Source organism: Alosa alosa, chromosome 6 (genome assembly GCF_017589495.1).
Source record: "Alosa alosa isolate M-15738 ecotype Scorff River chromosome 6, AALO_Geno_1.1, whole genome shotgun sequence".
Classification (NCBI taxonomy): Eukaryota; Metazoa; Chordata; class Actinopteri; order Clupeiformes; family Clupeidae; genus Alosa; species Alosa alosa.
In genome coordinates, this window is record NC_063194.1 from 21,675,885 (window position 1) to 21,698,730 (window position 22,846).

A 22,846-nucleotide genomic window follows, 5' to 3' on the forward strand; every position below is an offset into this window, starting at 1 on the left:
AGGGCCAGAAAATTATCCCTCCTCCTCCCTTACTCCTCCATTTCACTGATAGCCCAGTTACGCATCCTCCTTACACTGGGGGTGCAAGCGGCCATCGCTCTATCGCGATCTCCGCTTCAGGCATACCATGACCACGGCCAGCTACCATGCCAAACACGCGCTTAGCTTCTACACTCAGTATAGCAATCATGCCGACGGGCGAACTAGTGAAAACAAGTTGGATAGATTGGATACTTGGATAAGCCCTCTCCTCTCTAGCCCAGATGAGTCCATGATTTCTAAAAAGAATTTTGGTCTAACCGCAGGACCTTTTCCCACTTTACCTCAGTCCATTTTAAACAAGCTCAGGCCCGGTGGCATTTCTGTATCATGTCTAAATACAATTGTGGCTGTTGCATGGTAAAGTTTACTAGCATTTCTGAATTGAGTATCCAACTGTGCTCATAGACTGGTTCAGAGGTTTTCCTGAGCCCATACAACACTTTTCTGTACAGAAACAGGTCTGGTTTTGATACAGTGCCATCTGAGGTCCAAAAGACCACGCCCATCCAATATTGTTTTTCAGCTCTAGTCCTTGTTTGCAAAGACTTCTTTGGATTCCCTAAATATCTTAATTCTATTATGTACTGTAGATGATGAACTCCCCAAATACTTCACAATTTAATGTTAAAAAGCATTACAAATTGTTTCATAATTTTACAGGTTTAAACAAAGTGATGAATACCCCTACATCTTTACTAAGAGACTCTGCCTCTCTGGAATGCTATTTTTCATACCCAATCATGTTGCCAATTACCTTAAAGGGACACCAGGCAACGTTAATTAATCATCTTCGTAAATCGGTATATAGTTAAATGACCCATTACGGGGCGAATGAAGGCTCTCTCGCCCGCCCCTACTGCCTGTAAGAAGAATATCCCACTTGCAAGTTCTGTGTATCCTACCTGCCGACCGAAGCAGGATCAGTTTACAGCACAGAGGCAGGCTAACGAAACGCTAGAGATTGTTGCAAATGTGTGTATAATGGCAGAGCCGGCGAAGAAGCAGTGAAAACCCTTGACGGAAGACTCAAAGAAAAGGAAAAGAGCTTCAGACTGAGCGAGGGGGAGTTTCGTAGAGAAAAAGCATCAGGCTTGCCTGGTGTCCCTTTAATTAGTTGTGAAACATTCCACCTTTTTGTTTTCTTTATCATTACATTTATCACTGTTAATCACTGATCAGGCTATGTTCGTTATCATTGGTTTCTCCATTACTTTCCTTGCCACTGATGCCTCTCTCCCATCACTTCACTCTAATTACTCCATCATATAATATCCTGGCTCCCATCACTGATGAAATGTCCTGGCTCTCATCACTCTCTCTCATCTCATCTATTCCTTATCTACCCCAGCTCATCACTGGTTATCTTTCTCATCGGTCACCTCATCCCTCATCCCTCAGTGGTCCTCCTCCTCATCCCTTATCCCAACCCTTATCAGCCCTCTCACCCCCCTCATCGCTCTCTCCCACTCCCCTCACTGGAGTCCTGAGTCATCCCACTCCTTGGCCGAGGGCCCCCCTGCTGACCAGCTGTTTATCCTGGACCTTAGAGCCAAAGCCAACTCTGGCCAGAGGGGAAAGCCTGTTTTCTTATCTGCGGAAACTATTTTGTTGAATAGTTTACCCTTTTTCTGTTGGCTTTGGCGCTCTGAACAGGAATCAGTATCTTCAAAACCGAGGGGATCCTGTGATCTCTGTATTATGAACTACTAGGCAAACATCTTGAGCTGGTTTGTGTCATTTTAACAAGAAAGTCAACCATGGTGATTTTAATGAACTAGTGTCAGTTTAGGATATTTCCATACATTTGTATAGCATTCATTTGGTTGACAGAAACTAGAGTCTTAGCCCATTTTCAGTCTCAGTTTGTCACAAATCCACACATCCATCCACATGATATTACCAAATACCAAATGCTTAAATATGTCAATACACTGTGATTTGCATCAATGTTGTATTGAATCTGAAGATTGTCACACTTATTTTAATTGCCTTCTCCTTCACTATTGTATGTCACTGCTTAAAAGTGTTTGCCAAATAGAAACATAAGTATGTTATCAGATTGTTACTCAGACTCAAGACATGGTATTGTCATGGGCAGATAAAACAGGAGTTTTTGATTGACAGACAAATAGAATAGATTTCAACACCCTGTTAATTATTTTATGTTCTCTTAATTGACATGTATGGTAATTAGGCCTATATGTTTATCTAAATTAACAATCACCCAAACATGCTATTTAGATCGCAAACACAATCATTTGGACTTGAAGTACACCAGGAATGTGTATGAAACAGTATTTGTTTCTGCATCTACCTCCTCAGTAGACATGAAGTTTTCTAAGTATAGGTTCATGGTAGAACATACTGCCCCCAGGGTGGAGACAGAACCAAAACATTCCTGCAGAACAAACTCATATAAAAAGTAATAATTGAGAGATGCCTGAAGTTTATTGTGACAAGTTACACAATGATTTCAAGAGATCTCAAGGATATGATAAACCATCACAAGGCTACTGCAAGGTGGCCCAAGCATGTAATATTATAGCTCTGACTGAATTGAAAGAAACGGTAACACTTTTACTTGACAGTATCAACATAAGAGTGACATGACACTGTCATGACACATGAAACCTAACCCTGATCCTAACCCTATCCCTAACCCTAACTCTAAACCTAACCCTAACTTGTTATGACAAAAACCGAATGTCGCTTAATAACAGAAGCGTTATGTCATAAACATTTATGACTTGTTTATGACACGTTCATGACAGTGTCATGTCACTCTTATGTCGACACTGTCAATAAAGTGTAACCAAAAAAACACTGGTAAAAGGCAAACAAAGACAAACTTGTTGGGCTATCACATCCCTAGGCCTTTCTATGTAAAGCTTTATGTGCACATACATTGGCTTTATGTCCACCAACTCAAGAAGGAAAACATCTGCAGAAAGCTTCAAAGTAGTGATCACCACAATCATCTGGTTTTGTAATACAGGCCCTGCCTACATCTGGCTGATACTGAGACAACATTTGTTGAGGAGATTGGTCATGTTTGCGTAAGACAACATGGGTCTTTGGTGAGCGAAAAATCATTCTCCATAAAACACATTGTCATCCTCGATGGCGTTGTGCTCCCATGCGCGTTGTTCCACATCGGATGTGTCTGTGGTGCAGAGTGACCTTTAGTTACCCTTAGCTCCTCCTTAGGCCCCTGTCCTGTAGTAAGTGTTCTAGCCAGCTCTTACACCACGGTTCCTCGGTCATTAAATCAGTTACAGTGTGCGATCAACGGAGAGCCAGCGCGCAAGAGAAGAAACACTCAACTCTGATTAGGACGAAAATGTGGAAACAATTTTGCCTCTCTGAACTCACAAGGCCCTGGTCCAAGCCCAGCTGAGAGGGAAAGAGGGAAGGGAACAGCTGAGTTAGTGTGTGTGTTTGTGATTATATGCGTGTGTATGTGTGTGCACTTTAGCTAAAACACTGCCCAGTCCCAGAGCTGTGTTAACGGTAAACACTGTGATTGTGCAGCATGATGTGTTGCGCTGTGCGTCACCGAGAGCGTCTGGGCCACGCGTGCGTCAGCAGCAGGGAAAGCCATTCCTTAGGGCCAGCGCTGGGTGGGGGTGGGGTGGGGGGTGTTTGTCATCAGGCTTTATCTTTAACACAGCAAAAACACATTATATGAGCTCCGAGTCTTTGGTTCGGACCCAGCGGTCTAAGAGAGAGAGAGAGACCCATATGTGGTTCACTGGATTCTCTCCAGCAGTGCTCAGGGTGTAGCAATCAGACTACACCTATGTCATCTACGTCTGTGATGACGGAGAAACATTTGAAAACACTGTCTTTTTAACACATAGTGGATACCATCAACGTGTTTTACAAAAACTTAGTGTCAGATTTAAAGTATACTGGAATGGAAATGTATTTATTTGAAACAGGGACAATGCACATATAAACATTAATCTTGTAATACAAGAGAAAATGTCTTGGACCAGGTTATAGCAACAATTGCTTAATTTCCACCAGTAGTCCCTGAAATCTGTGGAGAAAAAACTAAACACTTCTGAAAGGAGTTACCAGGAAGTGGAAGAGAAGACAGCAGGTCACTCTTGGAGTTTTGCACTCAGGCACATGTGGTGCTTCGAGTCTATTCGATGTCTGTTCACATGGCAACGATCTTAAGCTTCAGTGAGGCACAGTGGTTATTTATCTAACATCATGCGGTAGTGCTGCGCTGGACATCAGCGAAGCAGAGGCTTGCCTTCTCATAAACCCTTCCCAAGCTTGACTGGATGTCCCAGTGTCTGTTCACAGACCACAGGGAGGTATTTGTGAATGAGATAAACGCGTGGTAGGGGTGGAATGCAGAGATAGCCGAGAGTCAGTATTGAGGCAGTGAACAGACACTCAGACACAGACATTGGAAATACGCAAAGGCAAAGAAACGCAATGACACACACACACTCTCTCACACACACACTCACACAGATAACCTGTTTTCATTCAGAAGGCTTTCATCAACATCTGGCAAAATTATAATGGTGAGGTGGTCATTTGAACTCATATGCAGCTTAACACATCAATTGTCACGCTGACTCTTGACAGAGTAATTGAATCCAAAGGTTTAAGAGAGATTGCTCAAATTCATTTAGTTCCACTGTTCCACCCCTGCCAGGTCCAGAAACAGTGCCACAGCTTTGCGGGGTCAGTATGGTACATATACACTATAGCCCAGAGTGACAGGTGTCTCTCAGAGGCTGCCAGCAGTGGTAGGACACTTGTGTCAATGTTCTCCCAAGAGAACATGTTAGCCTGAAAGTCCTGATCTTTGGTACACTGCTATGGCTTACATTGACCTAATGGAGTCTCTCTCAGTCAGGGTTAGATATGGAAACCCAGCAGGTCTTGAGTGTTCCCAAGGAGCATTTGGGATGTTTCTCTGGTTTATTATTATTATTATTATTATTATTATTATTATTATTATTATTATTATTATTTTATTGTGCTTTACATTAGCGTAGTGTATGTGTTTGACGCCTGAAGGTAAAGGTAAAATCTGAACAAGGTAAAATCTGAACAAGGGAAGGCTTCAATGTTCAGACTGTGTCTTAGATGCAGATAGAGGAATCTGCATGGAAGATTATATTTATTCTAAGGCTAAGAGAGAGAGAGAGAGAGAGAGAAAGATTGAGAGGCAGAGAGGGAGAGAGAGAGAGGGGCAGAGAGAGGGGCTCACACCAGAAAATGGAAAGAAAAAAAAAAAGGATTTGGGTGTGGTGGGACGGGAGAGAGAGAGAGCATAAGAGGCTGCTGGTGCTGGAGTCCCATTGTGAGTGTTCGCCACCCATCTGAGGAAATTAACACTTCCTGTTGTTTTTATAGAGCTTTCCTGCCGTAGGCGAGTGTCTCTTTCTCTCTCTCACATGCGCTCAGAGTTGGCCGAGGAGAGACAGAGGCGAGCCGACACCATGAGAACCTCAGCCTGGGTCCCCGCTCCTTCTCCTCTCGTCTGGGGTAAGCTGTGTTATTCTTACTCGACTGTTACTGGTGAAATAAATGTAGAACAAAAAGGGGGAACAGAGAGAGACAGGAGGAGCGAGAGAGAGAGAAAGAGGGAGAAACAGAGTTTGACAGAGCTGTTTTAGACCACTGGGTTTTTGCGTAGCTGTGCTAAGCTGACGTGAGAGTTGAATTCTCACAGGCAGTTTTGGAGTGCCAGAGGGAGTGTGTTGGGGAACAGATGTAGAGGTAATAAATGAGTCTAGTGAACACACACACACACACACACACACAATGAACACACACTGACAACTGAAGTCAACATTAGTTATTTGTTGTTGCTAAGAAAAGCTGTTTCCCCTACATGCACACATTACCTGTTACATAATAGTTATATTACAGTAAATAAATATTACAGTAATGTCAATGAATTTGAGAGAGAAATATTAATTTCCATAGCTAGGCTTAGCGAGGCAGTGTTTACTGCTGTGTACCACAGTGAGGAGTACAGGAAATGACCACCCGAGACCCTTTGCACAGGAAGAATGGGAGGAGAGCATCCTTTCCCACCCTGTCCCCCACAGACTCAGCAACTCTTTGACTCACTTGGCACTGAATCTCAATTAGAAGAGAAATATGTCTAACATATCATAGATTTCACTCCCTTGCTATATTTATGTAGTGTGTGTGTGTGTGTGTGTGTGTGTGTGTGTGTGTGTGTGTGTGCTGCACTTATCATGTATGCAGCACCTTTTCTTTCAACCACTATCTTGTTCGACCAAATGACTTAAACCTCTGCATTCTCATTCTGCATTTTGTAAGCTACTTGCTAAATGAATAAATAAATGTGTGTGTGTGTGTGTGTCGCGCATGCCTGTAAATGAAACAGCACATTACACACCATCACTGTGTTGTGAGTGGCTATATTAAGACTTCTTTCTGAGAGGCCCTGTGTGTGACTGTGTTGTCTTCATAGTGATCTACACCAGCCTGCTGCTGGGAAACATCAGGGCTCTGGTGAATGAGAGCAAGAACATGGGGGACAGGAAGGATCCAGAGAGCACCAAGCAAATCTGGGTGAGAAATCTACATTAAAGATTTGGGTCTTTGCAATATTAAACTTGTAATCTGTTGGATGCAATACATTCCAAATTCTTTGGATAAATGTAGTCAGCCAAGCCCAGATTTTTGTTCAGTTAGCCGAGGAAGAAGCTGGGATGGATGTTTGTACCATACTGGATATATTCTAATCCACTGAGATGATCATTTTCTATCAGGTCAATAGCATGCTATAATGGACAAAATGTGTGTGACTGCTCCATAATATGTGAGCAAAAGCAGGTATTGTATTAGGGCCTTATGAATAAGACATCATTAGCCCATTTTACAACAACACAGGAGCAAAGATCTCTCATATTGAGTGGAAAGAGAGTGTATCAAAATGTAGTGAGACTTTTACCTGTTATTTAAAATCTTCTACCCATCATTGTGTATATTTACCAAGCAGCCTGGCCTCTCATAGATTGCAGCAAGACGAGACACAGACAAGGGACACATTAGTGACTTCTAACCTTACTCAGTTATTTGATTTGATAACCACCTTGATTTTCACAAAACAAAGCACAAATGTAAGTTTGAAATGAATTTTGACATAAAACTCCTCCTTGACTTTTAGACCGAGACTGTCCGTCCCTCTTCTCCAGTGCCTACACATGAAACACACAAGCCGAGTAAGAACCTTTTTCTACTCTATATGCATGCACAGAAAGCTGAACCCTATCATGTCTTCAAAGAAGGCCAGGCCCAGTAAATACTGTAATGCCTTAAATACAAGACTGACAGACACACACACACAAGACAAAACACATCCCTTGTCAATCAGGCAGGTCCTATAGCTTTAGTGGTGTCATGGAACTCCGCACCAGTGTACCTCCAACATCAAACCATCATCGAGATGAAGACTCAAGTGATGAAAGCATGTAAGGGAAAATGTGACAAATAACAAAGGAATGGACCTTCTCCACTCGCCTCTCCTGTATCTAAAGGTCGATACCAATCAACTTGACAATACGAAAGATTCTCTAACCTCTTTGGGAAATTATGGTTAAAGCAAGCAGCAGTGTTTTTGACCGTGTTCCACAAGATGGGTTTCTGTGATCATGTGTGAGATGTGATGTGAGCATAAGTCCACAGGAGATCAAGTCAGTCAAGATAGAACAAACATACTTGTGGAGGGGCCTCTTGCTGAGAAAATGCACAACAGATATTGAGTTAACTGCCAAGAGCAACAGCCATGGGGAATCTTTTTCAGGCCAGCAAACACACAGGGCAGGCTTGCCGGCCAGCGCAGGACCAGTGAGACTGGCCACATGGCCCACACATGGACTGTGTCAAAGGTTAATCAAAACCTTATTGTCAGCAATATCCACGCGTCCGTCTCCTTCAACCAGATCATGTTAAAATCTCATTAACAACGAACCTACAAAACACAACACAACCCAACCCAATATGACAGGCAAGGGACAGCAACACCACTTTATAACACTGAGCCAAAGCACATTGTAACAAGTCAGCAATCTAAAGGCACCGGCTGCCAATGCATATATAAGTCAAAAGGGTAAAATTTGATCTGAACATTTCTAACAAGTCTTTAAGTTGTAGTTTATATGTCCAGAAAAGACTGTTTGTTGTCTGAAGTCTTACCAAGACTGCACTCACATGGCAAACAGCCTGCAAATGTTACATAAAGCGCCTGGCTCACTAAGGACTCTGGACCGCCTCCCTCACTTCTTTTGAACTAAAGCTCTGAAACTGTGACTGGTCCAAAACGTTCTAAGTCTAAGAAGGTGCATGTTGTGGCCCAGCCATGCCAGACAAGGAAATAAGTGTCCTCTTATGATGGTTGAAAACTCAGAAAAGCACCTGATGTATGAAATTGCAATTGACGAGTAGAGGTAGCCTAAGAAAAATAATAAAAAGATTAGGCTATTTCTTCGAAAGTTTTGCACCTGGTCTTGGGTTGCCTACGTTTGGAAAAGAAACGTGGACAGGGCAAACTACAATATTACCCACCCACCTCTCCACATGAAAACTGAGACGTGAGAGGAGATGGAAAGGAAGAGCAAGGAAGAGCGATAGGAGCGGTCAAAAAGTGGGCAGTCCCGGCGCCGTCAGGATCCACTGGTAACCGCTGATAAGACCCCAACATCTGGTAACCGGAGGTTACAGCGCGTTGCATTCCCACCCTCTTGCATTTCCTGTTATGCCCTGTGCTGTTCGGCACGCTTGGAAGCCTCTGCAGACGGTCAGCAAGTCCCGCCTCGATTTCGATTTCTCTGTCATGAGGGGAACCCTGACTTTTTTAGGAGTGTTCCTCTCTGTTTTCTTCCGTAAGTGTGATTAAACTGGACTGTAAACGTATACCATGCTCTTCCTTCATGAATTCTGTCAAAATATTGCACGGAGTCACTAGTTCTGGCTGGAGATCGCGATGCAGGCTTGTATTTTAAAGTTGAATAGCCTTCTAGAACATGTCTCCCTTCATTCACAAGGAATGTTCTCTTTTCTTTAGATACCAACGGAATGGTGAAATCCGACAGAACGACATACGGTAAGATAAAAAAAAAAGATTTTTTTTTTATCGTTGTCCTCATCATTAGGTCTCAGAAAGGGCATTAATAAGCATTTAAATTATTAACTGGTTAGATGAAGGCGCCAAACTGGTATTAAGCCTACTTGCCTAAGCAATTTATATGAAATAAGCTGATTTTTTTAACCGTTACCTTACAGATTGTGGTAATAAAACCACTCATTGTCGGGAGTACTACTGTTCTGTCTGTGAGGAATTTGGCCTAGCAAGGAGTGAATGCTACAAAGCTCTACATGACCACGTTTGTTACCACCCTTTTATAAGTGCCATGAATCAGTTTAACAACACAAACCTTTGTCAGTGGCATATGGTGCAAGAGTAAGTAGGCTATCTGATATTTATTTAATATTAATCCAGTGTGGAAGGAAACTTACAACTAATAACTCTCCTTTAAATGCCATAGGCCTTACAACACCTTCACAGAGTGCACAGAGGAGATCGCTGACTGTCTGCTGATTCCATGGCCTAATCCTGATGTGGAGAAGGTTTTTGTTGACATTCACACCACATTCTTTCAAGACTGTGCCGTGGAGGAGCTGAGGGACCCACCTCCCAGCATCGTGTTTGCCCTGGTCATGACGCCCATCTGCCTCATCCCTGCCATGGTCATCCTCGTTGTGCTGAAGACCAAGAATGGAGACGGCAGGTCCTGACGTGTGGTCACTGTTGCTCACGCTGCTGCCCATGCTGCTTTGGACACACACATACACACACTTCTCCAACATCATCTCAAGCAGCTCATCTCATGCTCTGCTGTCTCCATCCATTCAGATTGGAGTGATGCCAAATTATGTTTTTTTTTTTTTTTTTAACACAATGCCTTGGACATAAGGCTGCACAATTATTTGATTTTCAGTTGTAATAACAATTTGAACTAATGCAATTATAATAATTGTGCAGCCCACAACTTTTTCCCAATGGTTAATGTCACATGATTTTTATATTTATATCATCCTCTTTGTGTGATAGATAGTGAAGCTTACCTCACTGGAATGATGTGCTTCTCATGCACCAGGCATGCTCACCAATCAGAAGTGGCCTAACTTAAAGTGAACTCTGGAATCTAGTTTTGACTAGAAATTATGTCTTCAGTGATGTCATTTGGGGTGAATTGCACATTGTTGAAGTGGACAGGAGATGAAAACGGTCTCCAATACTTGGCTGGCTTTATGATGTTTTTTCTAGATTGAGTATTTCAGAACGGGAACTACCCATTTAAGAATCTGCCACTTACATATTTTAAACTAATGTACAGGATAGAGGTTGTCAGTCAATTATATATTCATATAAACATTATTTTCAAAGCACTTAAGTAATTTTGGCATCACTTTGATGACAAAGGCCCCAAAGGCTTGCTGAGTGACAGGGCCATTGTTTGTCCCAACTGAGATACCCGCAGGAAAAAAAAAAAAAAAAAAAAAAAACACAAGACGAGGGCATTGCAGCCAATGATGGTATTATAAATAATAATAATAAATAATATGTATTTTGAAATGGTAATAACTGGGAAAAGAGAAGTTTTTCTAGTCTCCATTAGCCAACTGCTTACCTAACTGATGAATGTAGCAGGGATAAGAATAGTGGCCAGCATCATCTGATAGGAAAATCAGGGTGTGCTCTCCAACGATAGGCCAGTCGCGTTGAGGATGGCCCGAATGGACTGCTCCGATTAGCAGAGGAAGTGGGGGGTCAGGGTTGAGGACAAGCCTCAGCAGCACAATGGCAAGAAATGTTTTCCGGGCATTGTCCCCTAATGAGGGTTGCAAGGCTTGCGCCTGGCAGTACCCTCAGGATTCCTCTCATCTCTGGCACCCGGTTTGGTATATTTGTCCATGCCGTAGATATATTTTTAGATAACATAATAATGCAATAACAATGTAATGGCAATATGCTGTTTTTGTATGACAATGAAAGCCAATGAGAGTCTTTCAGTTTGAATGACCAAATAAATATTTACTCTTTGTGTACTCATGCTGTTGATGTACTTTGTAACATGAAGTGTGTCATGTATTGTTCAGGATAAATTAAGAGTTTGTAAACCGGTCATTGTGCTTCCCTTCCTCAATGGCTTCAGTGTTTGTTGATTCCATTTGTAAACCTGTAATGTAGCAAAACCATTCTCTTGGAATAACAACACCTTGGAGTCAGCACTTAAATAATGTAAATTTCTCTATTGGATTAAAAAATGACTGATTGATTGATATGAGGGGTAAAAATGATGTAACGATACACATTTCACCTCTTATCAATGTGAAGTGTTGGTTAATCAAGTTATAATCTACACAGAGACAGGATGGAGATTAGACCAGAAGTACAATATAATCTGTTCTACATACAAAAGCGCTTTCATTCTTGACCCTGAACACCCGCAGAGGATCTTGGACATCTGTGTTTTGTGAACTGGTCATTGGGGAGAGATTTGGGGAGCTATGTACATTAGGTCATCATACTGTTCCCGTTGAATATGCCCTTTCATCACACTATATTGTATACACATTAGATTCCAACTCAGTCCTCTGTTACTCCTGGTGTTCATCCAGACTCTGTGTTCCCATGCCTGCTAGTGGGATGCAACTGGATGCAACATTCCCTTTGACTTTATGGTGACACAACCACACCTGCAAAAGGCAACTTCTCAAAGGAAAGCTTCAGTTTTTGTGTTGGTGCGGATGCCAGAGACACAGGCATTCTCTGTGGTAGGCCCGGAATACGGCTGCTATCCTAACTTATGCCTCTCACAGGCTTCATTGCCAGCTGTTGACTGGCAGAATTGGCTCTGAGAACTAAAATGTGTAAATTTGGAATTCCAAAGCAGTGGAAAGTAGTTGAAAGACTGCCCTCCGGAGGCTAAAGACCATAATGTCATTCTCCAGTCTTCAATTGTACCTTTAAACAAAGTGCAAAAAAGAATTGTGATATCAAACTCACTAGGGATTAGCTGTTGTCATAAGAATCATGAGCCATATAAAATCATGTAAAAACATCTTCAAAATTGTTTCTCCATATGTACACCCAGTCAGCAACCACTCACTCTATTGTTGCTATAAAAAGGAAAGTAGAGTCATACAATTAGTGTAGTTTCTTTTAGTTCTGTAACACATTCTGTATACCAAAATATTAAACCCAACAAACACTAACAAGAGAGATTAAAGTAACACAAACACTTGAACACATGGATGCAGGTCAAAGTAACACTATCCTCGGAGATAAATAGAAGAATATGTGAGTAAATTGGTGTGTGTGTGTGTGTCTGTATGTGTCACATGATCCAAAAAGTAGGTCCTGATTCCCCACACAGGACATGAACACATTCAAAGCAAGAACTTGAAAACACTGTATATAAAAGGGGAGGAAGAGTCATTGCTGGTCCCAAGATGAGGTTGAGGAGTGGCAACTGGTGCAGGAGTGAAGGTTCGGATCCAGGTTCCAGTTTAGTAGGGACGGTCCCTGCGGTCGTGCCGGTGGTCTGACCTGCGAGCGCACCAAAAGCAGCACTCTCATTATCCTCACCCACCCTCATAATCAGTGTAATCCTGATAGCAGTGTAGTCACAGTGGTTGTCAGACACATGAGAGTTACAGTATCAGTATGATTTTTATTTCACAGCAAGGAAAAGACTGCTCACCTTCCATCCATTTTTCCTGGGCCGAAGCCTCCACGGTCCCCACCGCGCCCTCTGAATCCCCCGCGGTCTCCCCCACGACCTCGGAATCCTCCGCGATCAAAGCCACCCCTGCCCCCTCTGTCTCCCCCGAAGCCCCCTCCTCCTCCTCCTCCTCCTGCAAACAGAGAGATAAAAAAAAACTTTATAAAAAAAAAGTCTTTCTCTTGGCTGCATTAACATTGTATTGCTTTTACAAACTTTGATAAGCTGCTACTGTTAAACTCATTACAAGCTCTATAGTTGTGAAAGATTGTTGTTTAAAGTGTTTAGTGTTTAAAAAAACTCTAACATCTATGCAGAAAACTCCCCAACTTAAAACCCATTATTTTGCTTGCCCATCCATCCATCCATCCATCCATCCATCCATCCATCAATTCCTCTCTCACCTCCCAAGGGTGACATCCCTCCAGCTCCCTCTGGTTTAGGGCCTTTGCACTGGTTGCACTCATTCCTCCAGGAGAAGTTCAGGTTCCCACAAGTCCTGCATCAATATATGACCACATTACCAATAGAAGTGACATGCACTTCTAAACCTGGACCTGCAAGACCAATCAACAGTAAATGGCCACAAACTCACGGATTGGAGCACTTCCAGTCTCCAGCTCTCTGCTGCCCACCACCACCACCACCGCCCGCCGCCTCCTCCTCCTCCTCCTCCTCCATTGTTGCCTGGGAATCCTCCTCCTCGACCACCTCCAAATCCTCCCCGGCCCATGGGCCCTGCAGGAGGGGACAGCACACGCTCTGCACGAGACTCCGCACTCTGCGGGGACTGACCCCCAATATCGTGCTGCACAAGGACTAATCAAATCAAGTCACCTTTTAATAACACACGCCTTTTTAATCACACAACCCACACACACCCACACACGCGCACACAACAACTCACCCCCTCTGCCTCGACCACCTCTCAGGCTTCCTCCTCCACCGCGTCCAAACTCTGACCGCCGGGTGGCAAAGGACACCTTTATGCGGTTCCCGTTAAAGTCTTTCCCTATTCAATTCAAGTTGGAAGAAGACATCAGAACACACTGTGGGCCAGACGATTCTGATGAACACAACAGCAATACAAAACCTGCCAACTAGCCACCTTGCCAATCAGACATGCCAGATAAGTCCAAATCTATCGCTATAGGAGAACTGACCAATGAATCCAACTTACCATCAAACCAGTCAATGGCTGCCTTGGCTGAGGGCGGGTCATCGAAGGAGACGGTGGCTTCTCCTTTCAGCTTGCCGCTGTCGCGGTCTGTGTAGAGGTTTATCATGGGCAAGCCTGTCTTCTTATTGATCTGAGATGCGAAGGGAGAGAATGAAGTGAGCACTAACACCAATGTTGACCTGGAAAAATGACCTTGATAGAGGCACATTTCTGTTGCAATATAAAAACAATAATAGTAATGATTAGGAAGTATACTTCAGGAAACATACATTCCAAAATTGCCTGCATGAAATGAGAAAAATGTTTGAAGAGACATTTTAATGCTAGCACTGTGGAGAGGTGGAGGCCAAGGTTTGCAGCCAAAACAGTTGCTAACAAGCTGAACACTTGTGAGTCAAGTAAGTATAAGTATAAGTATAAGTATATATATACTCTTTTGATCCTGTGAGAGACATTTGGTCTTTGGGACATTTGGCGCTCGGGGAGCAGTAAGGGGTTAGGTGCCTTGCTCAAGGGCACTTCAGCCGTTCCTACTGGTCGGGGATCGAACCGGCAACCCTCCGGTTCCAAGCCTGAAGCCCTAACCAGTAAGGCCACGACTGTCCCCAGGTCAAACACCTGTGCATGTGATATTTGGCTAAACATAACTGAAATGACCAAAGAGAAAAGGCAGATGTACCTTGATGATGCCAATCTGCTTGAAGTAGTCAGCCACTGCGTCCACGGTGTAGGTATCACCCAGACCCTGGACGAAGATGGTGTTGTTGTCAGAGTTATCCTGATCTTGCACTGTGGAAAAGAGAGAGAGAGGCATACATTAATACACAGATATACATTGTGATCCACACCTACAAAAACTGAAAACGGATATAAGCAACAAGGCACAAAAACGTCTGGTGGTAGGGCCAGGTCTCTAAGCATTAACATATTTGAAGTGGTAACTATAGGTAGTGCTGGTTTGGGTGACTATAAGCTACTTACTTGAGTTTGGCCCTCCAGCTCCTCCAGGTCTGGGGCCTGACAAGACAGAGGGAGGAACATTAGCTGTTTGCAGGAAACACCCAAATAGATACACCAACACAACTCAAATAGATAAACCCTTAAAAAGTATCTCCCTCACTTCTGAGCATGCTTCGCATTTCCTTCTGGAAACTGTAGAACAGGGTTGGCCTTTTAGACCGCAGGTCTAACTGTAGTCCACCCAATCCCTTAAGGCTTCACATTGACCACACGCAGAACCACACACATCAACGCCGACCGCCTCACACACTTACAAATGTATGTGTACACCCATACAAGCACACACATGGCTAAACTGCTGATTCATGACTGATCTCAGAAGTTGTCAGACTCATGAGTTGATTTACCAACACACTCCTACAGTTCTCACAGTGCTATTACAGGTATTATCACCAAAAAAGGTACCATATCCAAAACCATATTTGCATTTTCCTTGTGTAGATGGAAGCATTTTTTGTCACAGTTGGAGAGGGCAACATTCATTTTACACATCCTTGTGATTTTTGAAGACTATTTCATAATTTTGTGAAAAGGTAGACAGAGGTCAACCATGCTTTGCAAACCTCGGCTGATCTCTCCCCAAGTCCCATTAGGTGTTTATATTGCATTTTGATTAATGCCACATCACATAAAAAAGAACAAACAAAAAAAAGTAACAATCATGGGAGAGACGTTGTGAAACAGCAATAAATCTTTCATCACCAGCTTATTTCCTTGATGTTACATTGTGCATACAGTTCATCAGCTCAAGAGGCTTTCACATTCACTCAAACAGATCCAGAGATTTTGTCTGTGTCTGTGAAGGTTTATCCCACCTTCACCAAACCCATATTTCGACACTCCTACAAAATGCTCTAAATTGTCTTTTGGCATGTCAACAAAGCACTCTGAATTTGCATTTCTGGACATCCATGAGTTTTCAAGTAAAGGACCTCTGGGTCTTGTCCTTCAAGGATTATTAAGCTGCCTTGCAGAATAAATTCGGAAATGACAGCTTGTTTGGTTTGAACATTTGGGAACTCAGTTTTGCAGACCAACTGAACTAAGCAAATACATGTAATAAAGATAGCATTTCCAACGCACTGTACATAACATCTGCTGAGGGTTAGGGTTGAGTACTTAACATCTGCTGAGGTTTAGGGTTGAGTACCTCTAGGTTTTTATGTTTCTGAGGTTGTGGAGAAAGGTGCTAAAACTCTCGGTCCAAAAGGCCACGCATACCAATGTACATTTGTACTGTACATAAACGCATAAATAAATAAATGTAAATGTTGTAAGTTCAACTGGATACAACAGAACAATTCTACCAGCATAATGGAAACACACATCAACTCCTAGCTCCTCTGAGAAACATGTGCATTGAAAATGACTCTTACCAAGGAAACAAAGCACTAATCAGAATGCATTGCAGTGCAACCCAAAGCTAATCCAGCAAACACCCAGTGGACTTGCACAATACCTCTGGTAGTGTTGGGCTCCCAATAACAAAATGTGATGACAAGTAAATGAATCATTCCCCAACGTACAAAGGCAGATTTCTTTTGTTTCTTCAGTGTGTCTGGGCAGCAGTTCACAAGATCAACCAATGGACCAGTATTGCATGTGTGCAGGACACATCCATGACTGAAATCAACTCAACTTTGGTACATTTTGCTTCTGTGACAGTACCAAATATTGCTGGTACACTTGATACATCTGGACAAGACGCCACATCAGTGTTTGAAGGCAAACACTTAAGTGAGACATGCCAAGACTTGGTATTTGTCGTGTTTTTATTTATGCAATAGCATATGATGTGAAAAGGTATTCCCAAGGGTTTCTGTATGCAAGACATCTTGATTAGCCTGAGACTTTCTCGTCTGAAGGTAATCTTAAAATCTTCGCATTCCTCCACTCAAACCCCTGACAAACTCAGTCACAGATTGGACATCCAGGATGGTAGTCAAATATGAAGTCAAAGTCGACAAGTTTGGAAAACAAACAAAAAACAAAACAAAAAAACTTGCGAGTTTGATCTAATTTACCATGACCATTGACCCAGATCTATTAAATATCACGACATATCTACTGGTAACAAAACCAACCAAGTGGAAAGAATCATCAATATATATATATATAACATTAACAGCTAACCATCTGATCGCATTTTGTTATGAACATATTATTGTGTATGGCAGTATCAAGCAGCCTGTGTTCTTGATGCACATGAAAGCCAGGCCCCCCATACACATACACCTAAGACACACCCAAAGCCCATGTGCAACCACAACCACAATGAACACACACAACAAACATGATACAGACGAATTTATCAATTTAGAGATTGTCATTTGACATATCTACATTTTACGTCTAACCATACAGGTATTATTGACTGGAAGAAGCCATTCTTTATAGTCCTTTTGTCTTTTAGTCAATCGCATAATATGAAAAGCATGAACTGAATAGTTGATTTCCCCCACTGTTAAGTAGAGTAACCTCCCATGTGTGGATCAGACATGCTGGAGAAAGCCCTCTTTTTTGTAAACCCTTCTAGAGTCTCATTTAAAGAGTTTGTCACTTACCACCAAACTTATTGAATCCTCCTCGATCGGCCGTGCTGATGGAGAGGGAGAGAGAAGCAAGACGATTGGGCCTCTGGTGTGTGTGAGCCCGACCTTCCCTGCTCCCCCACACAATGTGGCTTTGAGGGGGTCAGGACCACCCTTCAGTGACTCCATCTCCACCCCTCTTCCCTCTTTTCTTTTTTCTTCTCGCCTGCTCCTTTCCCGACCCTCATGTCAATATTTCAAATGCCTCTAACCCTTAGATTTAACAGCAGCAGCAGTAGCAAATGATTATCTTTCAGGATCACATCTCTTAGCAACTGCTTATCCCACTGAGGAGATGTCTGAAAGATGCTTTGGCATTCTGACGGACTTTTCTTTTTGGTGAGACTTTAATTGCCCTTTTTACCAAGTTCATTGAGTCACCACTCAATACAACAACCAAACGTTACCAATCACATCTATTATGAATTCATTTCTTTGCTCTCTTTCCTTTGATCACTTCGCATGACTTGCTGGTTTTGAGTTGTTGTGTTTGAGCTGTTAACTCTGCTTCAATACCATATCAAGTCCCATTTTCACATAGATTTATTCTAAAAACCCTTTCCCTGCAACTGTGGCTACCCTGTCAGAGCCCCATTAGGATATTTGCAGGCTAGCCCCTTGTGCCCTACCCCTCCTACTTTTAAAGCAAAGCCAAGCACAACACGCCCTGATGGACGTGAGACCCTAGGAGGAGATTGGTAGAATAATTAAAACATTCATCACATATGGCTGTCACCCTGCAGGAGGAGGGAGGAGAGGTAAGGGATCAAGGACCATGACAAATGTGAGCCAATGCCACGAACACTTATGTGTTACAACCAGTAAATAGGTTAATATTAATACCATTCTCAATTTAGTACAGTTACCAGCATTTAGGACTACAGAGCAGTTTTTTGTTTCGGTAATAATGAGCTACAAAAACATCCAAACTGAGCGGTATGTCTAACGTGTGTACTTTTTACCTCTACCTCTAGTGTAGAAAGTCTGCAGCAGTGCCTTTACATAGGTTTGGAAGAAAAGAGTGCATCCAAATGTAACTTAAGGATTCAAGTGTAATGCGTGACACTGTTTTGGAGTTCGCATGCTGTGGTTATAAACACCTGGTCTGACATTGGATTACAGGGCCCTAACCCTTTGGTGAGTGCCGAGTTACTTTCTGAAAGGACAAAATGTTTCCTGCTGTATTTTACTTAAGCTCTTGACAGGATTGCTCACATATGTAACACACCATTGCACTGAATCACATATAAAGTCAGTGTTCCTTGTCACAGTCAGATGTCTCAGTTCAAAGCTGCTGTGATCAATGCTGAAGACTCCCCGAGGAGCCACATGGTTTAGTTTAGTTTAGGGCTCTAGTGATCGATATTTTCTGAGTCCCCCTTTAAGCATTGTGAACCACAGACTTTCCTAGCTACGGTCAGACAACACTGAGCGGTGAGAATACTTGGTGGAGACTGGGATGGCAGTCCACAAAGCTCAGAGGATTACCATCTCAAAGGTTAAAGGTCACAGATACCTTCATCATCCACTGAGATGATGCCAACAAGATTCAAATATAACAAAGATTAGCCAGAACTTGTGCTTTGTACTTGTTGAGATGTGCGAGTTAGATATTTAAAGCACAGCAAGACTGGATCACAATGGTGTGGTAGAGACAATAAACCCAAAATCCGTTATATGATCTGTGTTACCTCAGTCTTTCCAGAAGCAATTTACCCTCTAGTGTTTAGACCTCATGTAACGCTTGTTACCAGTTGAAGTGAGGACAACCCCAAACAGTAAGAAGTCTCTTTGGTAGCAATAGTATTAGAGATGTTTTTTTCTTTTCAAACATTGTGAACACAATAAAACCATGTTACAGCTTCATGCCACCTGATTTGTTGGCCATTCTTACCATCATATGAAGGTCCAGGTAGTGTACATCCATTAGGTTACCAGAACTTAGGTGACCACAGCTCACACTTCACACATACCATATCTCAAGTAAATTAGTTTTTGAGAAGGCTGGACAATTAGGAATAGGCATTTTAGCACTTCTATACTTTCATTTGCTGAGTCACGTACCCTCCAACATCTGGAGTATTAGATTAATTCATGCACCTTGACATGAGCTGCCTGTGGGACTGTGCAGTGAGGGGAGAGAGAGCATGGCTCGATGCTTACCCTATGACTCCTGGTCCTCTGGGTCCTCCACGGCCTCCCCTCTCAAACCCCCCATCTCCTCCACGGCCTCCAAAGCCCCGGCCGCCTCCGCGGCCTCGGCCACCAAACCCGCCGTCCAAACCCCTGAAGCCTCCTGCCCCACTGTCTCCTGTGGGGGAGTCCGGGGCATCATAGCCTAGGGAAAGGACACATCAAAGGAAACCCATGGGCAACTTATTTTGCATCATATGCTACTAAACACGTAAGCAGATTTTTAGGTTTTTAACACTTTTTTTATATATATGTATATTATATATATATATATATATATATATATCGTTTTTTCCCCCATCCTGATTCTCAAATACATTTTGATGTTACCATGGCCTATTAGCTGAACAACTATTATTATTATTATTATTATTATTATTTTATTTATTATATATATTTAGGGGGGGTCCAAGTTATCCAAGCAGTGTAAATGTAAAAAGCACAATGCAGGCTTTGCAGCCAAATGAAACAGCACCTACACACAACAAAAAGATCAGCATTTTACCTCCTCCCTGACCGTACTGGCTCTGCTGTCCGTAGCTCTGTGGTGGGGGCGAGCTGTAGTTTGGCGTCTGGCTGTAGGCCGAACCCCCGTGCTGTGATGGCGGCGGTCCCCCGCTGCCCCCGTAACTTCCACCCTGGCCGCCGCTGCTCCCACCATAGCCTCCGCTCTGAGGCCCGCTGCTGCCGTAGCTGCCTCCGCTGCTGTAACCTCCACCCTGTCCACCACTGCCACCGCTGTAACCTCCACCCTGTCCACCACTACTCCCGTAACCGCCACTCTGGGATCCATAACTGGATGACTGGGAGCTGCTGCCATAGCTGAGAAAACAATCCAGAACCAGAAAACAAATGCAGTTACATGCATATACAGAGCAACAAACAACAAGGTCAAACTCTGACAACAGACCTGGTTTTACCACTATATAGATACGGATGGATAGACATTGTTCAGTTTGTTACATGTATGTCTGTAAATGACAGCTATGTGGCAGACTATCACATCCTAAATGACTATATTAATACTACAGAGTAGATTCTCTTCCATCATGACGTCTTCCTCATTACTGACCTGGGGGCAGAGGGAGGAGAAGCAGACTGCTGCTGGCCATAGCTGGGGTAGGAGGATTGCTGGGAGTAGCCACTCTGGGAAGGCTGGTTGTAGGCTTGACTGGACTGATTATAGCCCTGGGATGGAGGCGGAGAGCCATATCCACCTGAGGGGAATCAAGCAGGAGAAGTTGGTCACAGGCAGTCCAAGGTCACATTAGGACATGTAGACAGGGGCGCCGCTGGGGGGGGGGGGGGGGTTTAGTTAGGACGATTCTATGGGCCCCGGAATGACAGGGGGCCCCAGAATTAATCTGTCATAGGGCCCAAATTTTCTAGCAGCGCCCCTCCATGTAAATTCAGGCACCTGACTGAGACTGCCCGTAGCTGGAGTTGTAGCTGCCCTGGTTGTAAGAGGCTGAGGACTGTTCAGGGCTCTGGCTGTAGCCACTGTAGGGCTGCTGGCCGTAGCTCTGGCCCTGGGGTTGGTTAAAGCTGCCACCACCACCACCCGACTGTCCACCATAAGCCCCATATCTGTTGACCCAAGACAACACATAACAGTAAGCCACACAAACCACTTCTATCAATATATTATCAAAATCTTTGATATATCTATCAATATATTATCAAAATTAAAAAAAATTCTGTCTTGTTTTTCTAAGCTTTTGTAAGTAATCTATCCATCCACAACAGACTACAGCCTCAGTAAAATGTCCACTTACCCATGGGATGAACTCTGGGAATAATCTGGGAAAAGAGAAAATCTATCAAAAAATCTGGCAAACAATGTTCCAACTAGACCAATCAAATACATTCAGGTTTCCGGCTCAATTCAGTGAGATTATCAAGTGGCTTGGTTTTGGCTGGGGGGTCATAGGCTGTCTAGCACATTCATTTTGGAGGTTAACATTAATTCATAATTCGCCGTTTATTATTTTACAGCAGTGTAATTCACTGTTCAATTTAAGTTGCTGTTCATTTTTAAAAAAAGTGTAAAAAGCGCAATGTCACAATATTGCAGCAGAGGGTAATAGCAGCTGTGCTAGAACCATAGACTATACCATAACTAGAAATGATGTATCCCCTGCTCCATAGCAACCAAACGGCATCTAGCGTTGACTAACGTTATAGCAAACTAGCCTAGCTAACTACTATCACATTATTGAGTCAATTTGGTCATGCGTTACTGCAATTATTAGTAACACATTACTATCACGACACATGCGTCGTACAAATAATTCTGTTCAGCGGGTCTGCATGGATATATTAAATGTAGGTCACGGGAACGTAGCTAGGCAGAGTGACGCTTATCATTAAGCACAGACGAGACTTAGCGAACAAAATGGTGGGATCCGACATGTTCTTCAGGATTACCTAAATCTCCTGACTCTAACTTTATTGTAATTCACATCACTTTAAATAATGTCACACTGATATTCTTGCAACAACACACTTTCAGGAAGACATGAGATTACAGCATAAACGTTAACTAAGCACTCGGGTCACACGGCTAGATGCTAGTAAATGCTAACGATAGCTAACAACCTTCTGCAGTCCTAGCATCGAACAAGCGATAATTTGCATCGGTTTACGTTATTACATTTGATAATAACCTATTGCTGACAGTCACGCAGACACTGCAATATAAAAAAACAGAGAACAGTGTGAACTACATCGAGCTGTTAGGCAACATATAAGTTACACGTACCACTAGACGCCATATCCACGGCTGCTGCCTTATCTGGATGCAAACAGCTGATGTCTACAAAGCTTGCAGAGAACTGACAGCACTGCGCCACACAACCGTGACGTGCGCAGGTTGAGCGGACATCCTTAGAACAGCTTCACAATACGCACATAATACAATATCATGGAATATTGCTCTTGGATTTACTTTGTATTAATGTATTGCTGGTGTAAGTATGTTTATTATAAAACTACACCTTTAATTTCATGGAATGTTGCTCTTG

The 22,846-nt window shown here is 43.0% G+C and overlaps 2 protein-coding genes across 3 annotated transcripts; one reads left to right on the top strand and one right to left on the bottom strand.

The window, feature by feature from the left end:
- Positions 1 to 5,356: 5,356 nt before the first annotated feature.
- Positions 5,357 to 11,160, top strand: ramp2 (receptor (G protein-coupled) activity modifying protein 2). 2 transcript variants are annotated; one of them, XM_048245054.1, is made up of 6 exons: positions 5,357 to 5,559; positions 6,521 to 6,621; positions 7,220 to 7,274; positions 9,116 to 9,154; positions 9,334 to 9,511; positions 9,597 to 11,160. In XM_048245054.1, exons 1-6 carry the CDS (start codon positions 5,469 to 5,471, stop codon positions 9,844 to 9,846), a joined length of 714 nt encoding a protein of 237 aa, XP_048101011.1. In that variant the 5' UTR covers positions 5,357 to 5,468; the 3' UTR covers positions 9,847 to 11,160. The 2 variants fall into 2 exon arrangements, with proteins under 2 accessions (XP_048101011.1, XP_048101012.1); XM_048245055.1 differs by lacking the exons at positions 5,357 to 5,559; positions 6,521 to 6,621; positions 7,220 to 7,274 and adding an exon at positions 7,307 to 8,933.
- A 2,161-nt stretch (positions 11,161 to 13,321) lies between these two features.
- On the bottom strand, positions 13,322 to 21,985 carry fus (FUS RNA binding protein). Its single transcript, XM_048245486.1, has 11 exons — positions 21,981 to 21,985; positions 21,241 to 21,410; positions 20,896 to 21,040; positions 20,329 to 20,645; positions 19,794 to 19,968; positions 17,604 to 17,638; positions 14,699 to 14,808; positions 14,020 to 14,149; positions 13,747 to 13,851; positions 13,527 to 13,577; positions 13,322 to 13,338 (listed from the first exon to the last, which is right to left on the bottom strand). The coding sequence occupies exons 1-11, from the start codon at positions 21,983 to 21,985 to the stop codon at positions 13,322 to 13,324; spliced, it is 1,260 nt and encodes a 419-aa protein (XP_048101443.1).
- Between the last annotated feature and the right edge of the window lie 861 nt (positions 21,986 to 22,846).

Bases quoted from the DNA above. Each gene is read 5' to 3' on its own strand.
- fus (XM_048245486.1), bottom strand. The intron at 20,646-20,895 runs GTCAGTAATGAG...TTGTTTTCTCAG, and splicing joins TCTCCTCCCTCTGCCCCCAG to CTATGGCAGCAGCTCCCAGT. The intron at 14,809-17,603 runs GTAAGTGACAAA...TCTTTTCCACAG, and splicing joins AGGATTCAATAAGTTTGGTG to TGCAAGATCAGGATAACTCT.
- ramp2 (XM_048245054.1), top strand. From the start codon at position 5,469: ATGCGCTCAGAGTTGGCCGAGGAGAGACAGAGGCGAGCCGACACCATG. The intron at 7,275-9,115 runs GTAAGAACCTTT...TCTTTTCTTTAG, and splicing joins ACATGAAACACACAAGCCGA to ATACCAACGGAATGGTGAAA. The intron at 9,155-9,333 runs GTAAGATAAAAA...GTTACCTTACAG, and splicing joins ATCCGACAGAACGACATACG to ATTGTGGTAATAAAACCACT.